Here is a 13,171-nt window from a genome sequence, read left to right as displayed (position 1 = left end):
CTATGATTGACCATACATGACAACTATGGTTGAACAACATGTGGCAACTAGTTAATCACACATGGCAACTATGACTTGACCACATGTGGCAACTAGTTAATCATACATGGCAACTATGATTGACCATACATGACAATTATGGTTTGATCACCCAAGGCAACTATCGTTAATTAGACATGGCAACTATAGTTAACCAAAATGATAAGTACCACCCGTGTGGCACGAAATAACACTGTCATGGCACTTTTACAACTAAAATTACCATCTGGGAAAAAATGAAATGCAAGAAAAAAACCAAAACTTGTCATTCAAAACAGAGAACTAAAGTTGCCATAAAAAATGTCAAGGCGTAATTGCTTCTTGCCACACGTGCAAGATGGGAATGAGTAGTTGTTGTTGGTTCGACGTGTGGCACGAAGTAGATGTTCTCAGGCATGTGAGCAGTTCTAATGTTCGTCCACACATGATCGTGTGGGTTGTATTCTGGGTAATGCCACAGAGGGTCATGTGGTCGGATGTCCATTATGACACACATGTGGTAAAACCAGTGCAGTAGGGCTAGCCCACACTTTGCAGGACCTGACCCAGCAGGGGACTTTTTGCGGACAAAAATGATTGTTGCAATCACATGCATATGTTGTTACTATATATATAACATAAACTTGTTTCTTACTTTTTACCGGGAATAAATATTTTCTTACAAGACCTGTATAATTGAACACACATGTCCATGTTAACGTAGACACGATCACCACTGTTGCGAGAACAAGGAATCAAGGGTGCTACGGTTTCCAGGTGTGCATGATGATGCTGAAACTAAATCTGCTGCACCCACAAACAACACACGATTGAGATCTACGACAAATCACCATAACAAGATACATGGCATGAGATGCCCTGAACGCCTCCCATACTCATGGACTATGGTGAGCCATACTCAGGAGCAACTTTGCACTGCATAGCTTTCTTCTGATGCCTCCCATACTCATGGACAATGAAACTGGGAAAATGGAAATGTGGAGAAACAACGAAATACAATGGTAGTAGTTTCATTCACCTGTCCATGCCTTTGGCCTTTGTTATCCCCTTTCACCGTTTCACGCTTTCAAGGTTATATAATTGGGATTGAAAGAATCTAGAAGGGGAAGAGAGGTAGGTGGTGGATTAAGAGGAGTTGGTGGTACATTGTTGGACATTGATGAGAGTCACTGAAGCTTTCAGGATTTAGAAAGGACAGAAAACAAGAACAAAAATGTGTAAAGAGTATCATTTTATACTTAGGACCTTGTCACCAACAAGTCTATTTATGATGGGCTCACTGACTACAATGGCAAATTTCCCAAGATGGACGACATGGCGAGCTTTGCATAGAAGATGACATATTCTAGCATCAGTGGACAATATGCAGAGCTTTGCATAGAAGATGACATATTCTAGCATCAGTGGACAATATGCAGAGCTTTGCATAGAAGATGACATATTCTAGCATCAGTGGACAATATGCAGAGCTTTGCATAGAAGATGACATATTCTAGCATCAGCTCCAGAACAACAAAAGAAAGAAAAGACCTCAAGATACTATGCACTCAAAGATGTTGTTCCTTTGGCGCCTGCCTATTCTACTAGCCACTCGAAACAAAAAATCCTAAACCAAAAAGAGTATGGTATGTAGGTTTTCTTTGTCCAGCTGAAGTCTAAGGGCGTCATGTATAGCGTCTACAGTTTGAACATTTGCATGTGTCATCAAATCATCAACAACAAGAAGCTACGCAGGAAGGGCAGCCTCTTGCGTATGCCACGTTGGCAAGGAATACTGTTGAGGGAGAGGCCGGGCGCTTCCGCGCGTGTGTGGGGCAGGCGTCTGGATGCAGCAATGCTACATCCACGTAATGCTACATAAATGTTTTACGTAATGTGTTACATGGACCAATCAAATTAAAGTTTGGAGGATGAAGCGCCCCCACCTCCTGAAAATCGGGGGGGGCAAAGTTAATTAGTTAGGAGGCTTACGTTAGTCTCCGTGAAGCTTACGTAGATGCAGCATTTTCGGTCTGGGTGGTCCTTGGGTTGTTTCCGTACCCGATTTTACGAGTAATGCTACACCTACAAAGGCTTACGCAAAGATTTTACGTACAAACTGATGTGTAAGATTGTGATTGGTAATTGAGGGATGAGGGGCCCCACCCCCACTAAAAATCAGGGGGGGAAGAAGAGTTAGTTTGGAAGGTTAAGTAAACCTTCGTAAGTTTTTGTAGGTCTAGCATTTTTGCGATTTTGCTGTATCCAAGTGAAAAAAAGTCTAGCGATGGATCCTCCCTTCCCTAGGCCTCTGTTTTTCATTCGCCCCACATCGCCTCATCCGCTCCCGCGGCTACTTCTCCAAGCGGTCGGGACCCGTGGCCGTGGGTGTGCTCGACTCCCCCAGCTGCTTCCACAAGTTCGACGTACTGCTTGCTTGCTTTTGTGCCTCCCATGTGCTCCTTGGCCAAATTCAGTCTGTTGGAGTGCACTTGATCGAGGAATTTGGGTTTTTTCAGTTGTTTGTTGGGGAACCTCCTGTTAGGAGTAGCTTTCTCTGCACTGCACTTTTCTATTCACCGTATTTTACTTATATACGCTTCCTGCATCACACAAACACGTTCACAACTAATGAAGCTAGACTAGATAAGTACGTCCAGATACGTACGCTCAAGAGGCGCGCCCCTACCACTAGTCACTAATCTAAACCGGCTGGTATATCTTTATTTCTGGGCGCATCCCATTGTTATGCACACAATAGTTTAGAAATGCAAATTGCGTTGAGCACTAGAACAGTTTCCACATGGATTTGGTTCTGGAAAAATATCAGGTCGAGTGAAATTAGACCTCTTTGTGTAGCCAATTTGGACTTAATAGCCCAATCTTCCCAAGAAATATTGTGTCACGGCAATGTCAATTATAAATTAACGAGATGCACAGACTATCAATCGTCGTATTAATTTTAAAGCTAAGGGGGTGTTTCTTTCCAGGACTTTTTGGTGTAGAGACTACAAAAGGTCCCTTTTAGTCCCATGTGAAAGAAACAGGAGGGACTTTTAGGGACTAAAGTGGGGTAGTTGGGACTAAAGGAAGAAGTCCCTATGGGAGGGACTTTTTTGGCTCTTTTCCCAATAATGCCCCTACTTTTAGCATGTTATTTAATAACTTGTAGTATATTAGTAGGGGTAACATGGTCTTTTTGCATGTCATTTAATGACCTCTAGTCTATGTTTAGTCCTTGGAAAGAAACATGTAGGGACTAGAGACTTTTTAGTTGGGACTAAAAAAAGTCCTAGGACTTTTTAAAGAAACAGGGCCTAACCCTTTTAACTTTGTCAAATGATTGCGCTCTCACTATGCCTAACCCTTCATAGTTGATATCCCGGTAAAAAAATCCACATGTATTTGGTAGAAAGAATGTTACTGCATGATCATGTACTCATCAAAAATAAAATATTGTTAGTGTCATCTACAAAGATGAAAGTATACAAATTCTAAGGTGTGGAAAGCCATATTTGTGCCTCTTCAACCTTTGAAATGTTTCTCGGGCTCCTTTGTCAACCTGAACTCCAATTGTCTCACAATGTTTGCAGCTTGGACGTAGTGGCATGTATCACCATTTCTCGTGCCATAATGGACATTTTGCTACCGCCAATGAAGAAAATAGTCACCACGTCCCAGGCCGATGCCCTGGTTGCCTGGCGCCTGGATCCTCCTATTCAGATACGTGTGTCTTGGTGACTCCCGTCCTTATGTGCACCAATTGAAAAAAGCCATTGGAGAAAAGAAGGTTGCACTTCCATGTATCCCGAGAGCGCAAGCTTCGTGGCTACCGTGGCAACAATGAAGACTTGCCAATGTGATTGCCACTCCAGCCTTCCCTACCTAGATCCCAGCAGTCGTCAATGATTCAGCATCCCGCTGACCTCCACCACCTGACCCCGTTCACTGCTCCGCTCCCTGGCGACAACCCTGAATCTTCTCTAGTCTGCATGGATGCTGGCAAGGACAAGATTGCCGTCGTCCCCATCCGGGTATCATATTCCAAAACCTCATGCTCTTTATTTCCAATCTTGAACCGCCTTCATCGGCCAGTCTACACCCTCTGGGTGACCCTTCCCCGCTCGCCATGGTTTTCCCGTTCGTTCGTGGAGGGCTTTCTGCACTACTTCCTTTGTGCTCCTCTTGAGGGCTTGTTCGGTTAATCCCATCGAGGAGGGGATTGAAGAGGATTGGAGGGGATTGAGGTGGAATTTGACTTGTAAGGGATTTAATCCCTCCCAATCCCTTCCAAACCCCTTCAATTTTGAAGGAACCGAACAAGACCTGAGTGGTTGATCATGGTCAAGGCGTCTGCTGCATTGCTATCTCCCGATGCCTCCCATGCTCATGGATGTATAAATAGGGAAAGTGAAAATGTGAAGAAACAGTGGACACTACAACACTAGTAGTAATTTTCGCTCATCCTTGCCTTTGACCCTTTCTACCCCTTTTCTTTTGATCACGCTTTCAAGTTTATATAAACGGAATGTAAAGAATTAAGAAGGGGGAGAGGTAGGTGGTGGATTGGGAAAAGTAGGTGGTACAATTTGCGCATTGATCAGACTTAGTGAAGACATCATGATTCAGAAAGGACAGAAACAAAATAATATAAATGCATAATGGATGTCATTTTAAGCACGGGACCTAGAATGGTACCAAGCCTCGCATAGCTTACCACGTGGCAAGCAATCCAAACTATTAAAAAGAGCATTAGGTTTGCTGAAGTTAGGCTTCTCGATGAGGCCAATCGAGACTTGGCCAAATTTACTCCCTCTACAAAGAAGTATAAGAATGTTTAGATCATTATTTTAATGGTCTAAACGTTTTTATATTTGTTTACGGAGAGAGTATGTAAGAAACATAGCCAAATCTACTTGAGAAACATTGTATTGGGACAATGCCAGTTGTAATAAATCAAATAAGATGCACTACTGTCATACCTAAAAGCATCTTTAATACAAGATGTAAATTTGAAGATGTAAAAGTAGGAGTGTTATAATTTATATCACTAAGAGGTGTTTTTTACATCTTCAAAAAAGACCCAGCTCCAACAGATAATGTAAAACGGTGATGTAAATGGGCAACTCCAGTATGTGATGTAAACTGAAGATGCAAAACCGGTCGGCCGCCACACGGCCGTTGTACACCCGTTGTTCAACACCCGCACAAATTCAAATAAAACATTTGATAATTAAATAAAAAATTACAGATGTCTACAATATCAAATTATTACATAGATCAAATCCATGACATAAAATGCATCACACATACAACATAGTTTTGCACAATACACAAACAAGTAAATGAAACTAGGTGGCTCTCTCATCATGATATTTACAATACTCCTCCATCAAATCCGTTCTGAAGTTGATCGTGTGAATCATGGTCTCTAACTTCATTGTACACCTTCATGAAACATTTGATTCGCTCCTCTCTTCTCATGGGCATAACATGTATGCCCATCAAGTGATAGAAGGTGTAATCTAAACCCTGTCTACGCTCATTCTAAATGATCATGTTATGCATGACCACGCAAGCAGTCATGATATGTCAAATGATTTTTTAATCTCAGAACCTAGATGGTCCTTGTTGGGGATCGTAGTAATTTCAAAAATAAATCCTAGGCCATACAAGGATCTATCTATGGAGAAACCAGAAACGAGAGAGGTTGTGGAGCATCTTCATACATTTGAAGATCACTAAGCGAAAGCGTTACTATGAACGCGGTTGATGGAGTCGTACTCGCAGCGATTCAGATCGCGGTGGATTCCGATCTATGTGCCGAATCACGGAACCTCCGCGTTCAACACACGTACAGCCCGGTGACGTCTCCTCCTTCTTGATCCAGCAAGGAGAGAGGATAAGTTGGGAGAGAGCTCCGGCAGCACGACGGCGTGGTGGCGGTGGAGCTATGTGGTTCTCCGGCAGGGCTTCACCAAGCGTTGCGGAGGAGGAAGAAGAGAGAGGTAGGGCTGCGCCGTGGGAGATGAATTGTGTGTCTCCAAAAGGCCAAAAGCCTCCAATATATATAGGAGGAGGGAGAGGGAGACTGCCTTGGCCCCTCCTCCAAGGATGAGGAGCTTCGGCTGAAGCTAGGGAAGTGTCCACCTCCCACAAGTGAGGTGGACTACCTTGGTAGGACTCTTCCTCCTTTCCTTTTAAGCTTCCTTGCCTTATCTCTTTTATCCCTATGCGCATAGGCCTTTAGGGAAGGCCTTGGCCAGCCCAATAAGGGCTGGTCCACCTCCTCTAACAGCCCATGCACCTCTTTGTTCGTCACACCCCTTCTGGGGGTCCTCCGGCACTCCCGGTATACTATCGATGAGCCCAAAACTTTTTCTGGTGACCAAAACAGGACTTCCTATATATCAATCTTTACCTCTGGAGCTCCTCGTGACGCCCGGGATCTCATCCGGGACTCCAAACAACCTTCAGTAACCACATACCGTTCCCTTTACAACACTAGCGTCATCGAACCTTAAGTGTGTAGACCCTGCGGGTCCGGGAGACATGCAAACATGATCGAGACATCTCTCCGACCAATAATCAACAGCGGGGTCTGGATATCCATGTTAATTCCCACATGTTCCACGATGATTTCATCGGATGAACCATGATGTCAAGGATTCAATCAATCCCGTATGCAATTCCCTTTGTCTACCGGTATGACACTTGCCTGAGATTCGATCGTCGGTATCCCTATACCTTGTTTAATCTCGTTACCGGCAAGTCTCTTTACTCGTTTCGTAACACATCAACCCGTGACTAACTCCTTAATCACACTGAGCTCAATATGATGATGGATTACCGAGCGGGCCCAGAGATACCTCTCCGTCACACAGAGTGACAAATCCCGGTCTCGATTCGTACAATCCAACAGACACTTTCGGAGATACCCGTAGTGCACCTTTATAATAACCCAGTTACGTTGTGACGTTTGGTACACCCAAAGCACTCCTACGGTATCCGGAAGTTGCACAATCTCACGGTCTAAGGAAATGATACTTGACATTAGAAAAGCTTTAGCAGACGAACAACACGATCTAGTGTTATGCTTAGGATTGGGTCTTGTGTCCATCACATCATTCCCCAATGATGTGATCCCGTTATCAATGACATCCAATGTCCATGATCAAGAAACCATGATCATCTATTGATCAACGAGCTAGCCAACTAGAGTCTCACTAGGGACACATTATGATCTATATATTCACACATGTATTACGGTTTCTGGTTAATTCAATTATAGCATGAATAATAGACAATTATCATGAACTGGAAATATAATAATAACAACTTTATTATTGCCTCTAGGGCATATTTCCAACAGTCCTCGCACAATAGCAAATTGCGATTGCAAAATGCCAAAAGCCCTCTCAATATCGTTCTTAGCCGCCGCTTATGCACTGTGAAAGATGAGTTCTTTCTTACCTTGGGGTTTTGAAATTGGCTTGACAAAAGTACTCCAAACCTAGGATAGATGCCATCCGCACGATAGTACCCATAGTTATATGTGCGGCCATTTGCTTCAAAGGTCACCGTGGTGCTTTTTCATTTGCTAACTTGGCAAAAAGAGGTGATCGGTCGAGCACGTTGATGTCATTACAAGATCCACGCATGTCAACATATGAATGCCAAATCCACGTTTCTTGATCGGCAACGGCCTCAAGAATGATTGTGACGCGCCTCCACTAACTCCGGTCGGGGGGGTGTCTAGGCTTGGATGAAGCCTACCCCGTCATAGACCTCACAGGGGAAGGCGTTTAGGCCAGTCGCAGCCGGCGGAGAAGCTTCGATTCGCCGGCGACCGAAACTGAATCGGCGGCTTCGAACGACGCGCCATCGAGGCAGGCGGCGGGCCCGACGGCATCGATTTCAAGTGGATTTGGCCGACGGCGGGGTCGGGGGGCGGTGGCCGGTCTTGTGGAATGGGAGGGGAGAGGTGTCGGTTGGTGGACGGACACGATTTCACATATCGTGAAGTTGGAGATGCAAATTCGCACCGGGAAGTGGTACAATACGCATCTCCGAAAGGTGAAGATGTGAATTTATTTTTTCCATCTACATCATGGGTTGGAGCAGCGGTTTGTAGGCCTCGAAAATGCGCAAGGCGGTTACTTTTGCATCTACGTCTTTTATTGAAGATGCTCTGACCATTTTATTAATTTGTTCGAGTACTGAAAACCGGCAAGATAAATAAAATAAGATGGTCCGGCTGTGCGCGCATCCCGCGGGCTCAGGCTTCGTGCCTGCGCGGCCCGCACGGCGCCCCGGAAATTATATTTCGAAACGCAAAAAACTCCCTGGAAACTGAAGGAAAGCATTTCTTTTCCTTTTTCTGGAAACCGTGGTTCGTTCGGCGGCACGCGTCGGAGATGACAACTTCTTGACCCCAACAACGCGCTAATCTGCCTCCTCTTCCCCGGCGCCGGCGCCGGCTCCACCTCCCCCTCCGCAGCCGCCCCCGTCGCCGTGCCGCCCACCCCCTCCTCCGGACCCGCAGCCACCCTACCCTCCCTCCGCGGCCAGGGGGTCCCGCCCTCGCCCTGACTCCCCGCCGGCCGGCCCCGGCGACCGGACGAGGACGCCCGGCAGCGCCGCCAGCGGAGGGTCCCAGATTCGCGTGATCCGCGCGAATCCGTCGCCCGCGGTCCTCCCACCGCCTGCGGTAAGGAACCCCCCTATAGCCCGCTCGGACAGATTAATCTGCAGCATTCCATATCTGCGAGCGATCAGGCGGCGGATGGACGCGGTGTCTGCTAACGCAATCCTCTGCTCGTTCGTTTGTTTGTCTGATCTCGGTTGACCGACCCCATTTCCATTGATAGGATGTGCTGCGTTGTGTTTAACGCCCGTTAATGCCGGCAAGCTCGTTCCCAAGTTTCCGAGGGTTCAGCTCACCCCGTCCATGCCCACCGCCTACCCGCTGGAAAGATGCTGCCTGCGCTTAAACTATTTTTGTTCAGGCAGTGTCAGTAGGATGGCTCAGCAGCCTTCATACTACATCCCTTCTTTAGCTGAGCATTTGATAGTGCAAATGCAACGGAGGTCCATTTGTCTGTAGCTATGACAGCTTGTGGACACGAATGCCCGTTGCACACTTGATGCTTCTCCATCGTTTATGTTGACACAGAAAAGCAATGTAGTAATCTGATGCCATCCATCTGCGACACTTTGTTGCAGGCATGCTTTTTTTTAATGTTGTTTTATAATTTTGTTTGCGGTTGGTCATTGGATATTGTAGGGTCATGCTATTTGCATCCACAAGTTTATTCCATGTCAAATTCAAGGCCACCCACTTTACAGTGACACACTGTTATTTGAAAACTAATGACATGGTATATTTCTTGCAATGTAGTGAAGGTATCCTCGAGTACTCAATAAAATGGATAAGAAGGACGTGGATGACATAGAACCCGGGCCATCTCCTTCTCGGCCTGTGGACAGATTTGGCTTTATAAAGACAGAACAAAGTAACTCTCCGGAGGGGATTCTGAAAAGCAGATCCACAAATGAACGCGGAAGGTATGATCAGGGGTCTCCTGTTGTACTTACAGTCCCCATACGTTTATCTATTTGGCAAGTTGGAGGCAATGAATCTCGTTGATTAATTACCTTTTCTATGCTTGGGCCTTTTAAGCAAATCTTATGGAAATGGTTGTCATATGTTTGACTTGCTTGGATGATAAAGAATACTTATCTAAATCTTCTTTTCTCTAAGCAATCTGTTTCGCGGGCTAACAATTTGGGTTATTGTAGAGAGGAAAGGAGGATAAGAAAGTGGAGGAAGATGATAGGTGCTGGTGGCAGTGACTGGAAGCATTATGTTAGAAGGAATCCTCATGTGGTTAAGAGAAGAATAAGGAAAGGAATTCCTGATTGTCTCAGAGGACTTGTTTGGCAGTTGATTTCAGGCAGCAGGGACCTCTTGCTAATGAATCCTGGGGTTTATGAGGTACTCATAACCATCCTTCTGTTTGAATCATTAGGAAATTACTCGCCGTAGATCATACTCATTCTCATAATTTGCTGCACTTTGTGCATGTGCCTCTATTGCGCTTATTCCAGACTTGACTTTTTTTTTTATATAACCTGTGTTTTCTTTGGACAGACTTTGGTCATATACGAGACATCGACGTCAGAATTGGAAATTATTCGTGATATATCGCGTACATTTCCTTCTCATATTTTCTTCCAACAGAGACATGGCCCAGGTCAAAGATCTCTGTATAATGTTTTAAAAGCATACTCTGTTTATGATAGGGATGTTGGATATGTGCAGGTTTGTGTTCAGCCTGCCAACATATTATATAAGGTTGAACATATTCCCTGGATTAACATGCTATTACTTTTGGGCGGTCTTGATGCAGGGAATGGGATTTATAGCTGGTTTGCTGCTTCTTTATATGAGTGAGGAGGATGCATTTTGGTTAATAGTAGCTTTGCTAAAAGGAGCCGTCCATGCTCCAATGGAAGGCTTGTATCAGGTGATTGAACTTCTTTGGCAATTTTTTGCTTTCCAATGAGCAGACAACTCAAATCACTATATGAAACCTGTACTTCAGAGTGATGAATGAGAGCCTTTTCTTCCAGATTTTTGGTTCAGTAATTCCAGAGTGTTTGCGTCATGCTTATCATCAGCTTCTACCAGTTTTTTTTCTCAATTTGATATATTAACTATTAAACTAAAATTTGCCACTTGTTCAGAAGCAGTTATATTTAGTCCGAGTACTTAGTTTTGGAAACACTAAAGGAACGTTTTCTGGAAGAGATCTGCATATTCTGTACTACTACCTCCGTTCCGAATTATAAGATGTTTTGGATATTTCAACATGGACTTTCTACGGTCTGAGATAGGTGAACAAAGATAGCTCACAATAAAACACGTCTATATACATCCGATTTTAGAAAAAAGTTGGAAAATCTTATAATTTGGAATGGAGGGAGTGATATTTAACAAATCTTACTCTTCACAATTCTATAACAGGCTGGTTTGCCGCTTGTGCAACAATATCTGTTTCAATTTGAGAAATTAGTTCAGGAGCACATGCCAAAGTTGGGACAGCATTTTATTGAAGAAATGATAAATCCAAGCATGTATGCAAGTCAATGGTTTATCACGGTTTTCTCATATTCCTTCCCATTTCCTATGACTCTTAGAGTTTGGGATGTCTTCCTTTATGAGGTAAGAATCTTGGCCATCCAATTTTTTAATGTTTCGTGTTTACCTGAGCTAATGAGTTTTAAGACGTGTTTTACTGATTTTTCAAACATGTTTGCTTCATATATGGTATGATTACAAGTTTTACATTAGCATTACTCCTTTAAGGACTTCTTTCAGAAGAATTTTATTAAGGGCAGTACATGTAGTGGTATACAATCACTCCTTGTTTCCAGACCTTTATAACCATTATTACTTGTACTGTCGCCTAATATAACATGCAACAAGTGTGGAGGGTGATGTACATGTATAGATAAATAGTATCAATATTGGAGTTCTTTTGAACTTTGGTTCCTTCCCATTCAATGACTGTATGTGCCTTATGTTAATTTCCAGATGAAGTGCAGTGTAAATTTAGGAACCAGACAGAATCAGTTTTTGAACAGCCATAGAGAAGCATTCTATTTCTAGGGAACTTGTATGTAATTTTGCAGAGTATTTATATGTTACAAACAGTTGAATGTAGCTAACACATGGTTGTGAGGTCCTACTCAAATAGTAGTTTCATAGTAAGATACATAAGCTTGCATTGCCATTTATATTATACTCTTTTTGTGTCCAATAAGACATGAATGCACATGCTTCTTTCATATGACTTCATTCCTTATAATGTATCAATAATGATTTTCTATATCCATGTATTAAAACAGCTTACTGTATCTGATTTACATGCTTTTTCTGATTATTGTCTCGATCGTACTTACAGGGTATTAAGGTTGTTTTTCAAGTTGGATTGGGTCTATTGAGATTCTGCCATGATGACCTGGTAAGTTTCTTGGTTTCTTGTGCTGCTTTTGCTTAAAAGACATATTTTAAAGAATTGCTGAAGTTACCTTTCTGTCAGGTCAAATTGCCTTTTGAGGAACTTTTGCATTCCTTGAGATATTTTCCGGATGAGGCAACTGATCCTGATACATTATTTCCACTTGCCTTCTCATTTAAGGTAATCAACTGTTTTATGAAGCAAATGAGATAGCGGTATTATTATGTCCATGGTTCCATGAGTTCTTGTTTGTGGGATATTACGTATCCTATTTTTACTGTTTGGTGGTTCGTGGTTGCTGTATGCCTATATCACACATTTGGTAGAAGGATTTTGTGCGTTTGCTGATGATCTGAGACCTGAACTTTGCATTCCATTAATACTGATAATTGAGGTGCACTTGATCTTACTTGCAGGTGAACAGTAGTCTCGAGGAGCTTGAGAAAGAGTACCGGAAAAGATTGGATGGACCCAATGCAAGCTCAAGTAGCAGTAAGCGGCTTCAGCCCCTCAAATCGAAAACGATGAGCAGGGCTGTCAGCCAGGTCTTGTCTATCTCAAATGTTGGTAAAAAGTAACACAGTTATTCGCCTTGTTGTTTATGCCTTGTATAGAGCGATCATCACTCATCGCTTTGCTTTAATTTTTCTAAGTTACGCCATGTTTTCATAACTGCAAAGGTTCACGATGTTGTATTTTTCCCTTGTTGCTGGACAACTGTATATATTTGTTATAAGATGGAACAATATTTCAATAACGAAATGGTGAGAACGTTGTTGCCTTGATTATGTGTCGCTTGTACCTGCCAATGTGGTTATTTATTTAACTAATTCTGTCTGTAATTGCAAAAACATGACTGTATGTTGAGAGTTCTATTGAAGCGCAAACATATGTGGGAACCGCTCTCTGCATGGAGACAATCTGTAGAAGTTTTAGTACTCTCAAAAATCACATCATGTTGCTCTTCTTTTTTTCACTCCCTCTGTTCCTAAATATAAGTCTTTCTAGAGGTTTTACTTGGGGACTACATATAGATGAATGTATATTCATTCATTTTGCTTCGTATGTAGTCTCCTAGTAAAATCTTTAAAAAACTTACATTTAGGAACGGGGGGAGTAAATCATAC

At 43.2% G+C, this 13,171-nt stretch overlaps 1 protein-coding gene across 1 annotated transcript; it reads left to right on the top strand.

The window, feature by feature from the left end:
- Positions 1–8,433: 8,433 nt before the first annotated feature.
- Positions 8,434–12,832, top strand: LOC123447208 (ecotropic viral integration site 5 protein homolog). The gene is made up of 9 exons (XM_045123790.1): positions 8,434–8,728; positions 9,419–9,585; positions 9,820–10,015; positions 10,172–10,342; positions 10,431–10,547; positions 11,048–11,245; positions 11,988–12,047; positions 12,126–12,224; positions 12,461–12,832. Exons 2-9 carry the CDS (start codon positions 9,446–9,448, stop codon positions 12,620–12,622), a joined length of 1,143 nt encoding a protein of 380 aa, XP_044979725.1. The 5' UTR covers positions 8,434–8,728; positions 9,419–9,445; the 3' UTR covers positions 12,623–12,832.
- Positions 12,833–13,171: the final 339 nt, after the last annotated feature.

Source organism: Hordeum vulgare, chromosome 4H, assembly GCF_904849725.1.
Source record: "Hordeum vulgare subsp. vulgare chromosome 4H, MorexV3_pseudomolecules_assembly, whole genome shotgun sequence".
In the NCBI taxonomy this organism is placed as follows: Eukaryota; Viridiplantae; Streptophyta; class Magnoliopsida; order Poales; family Poaceae; genus Hordeum; species Hordeum vulgare.
The sequence above is the reverse complement of the archived record's forward strand: the minus strand, read 5'-3'. Positions and strand labels throughout refer to the sequence as shown.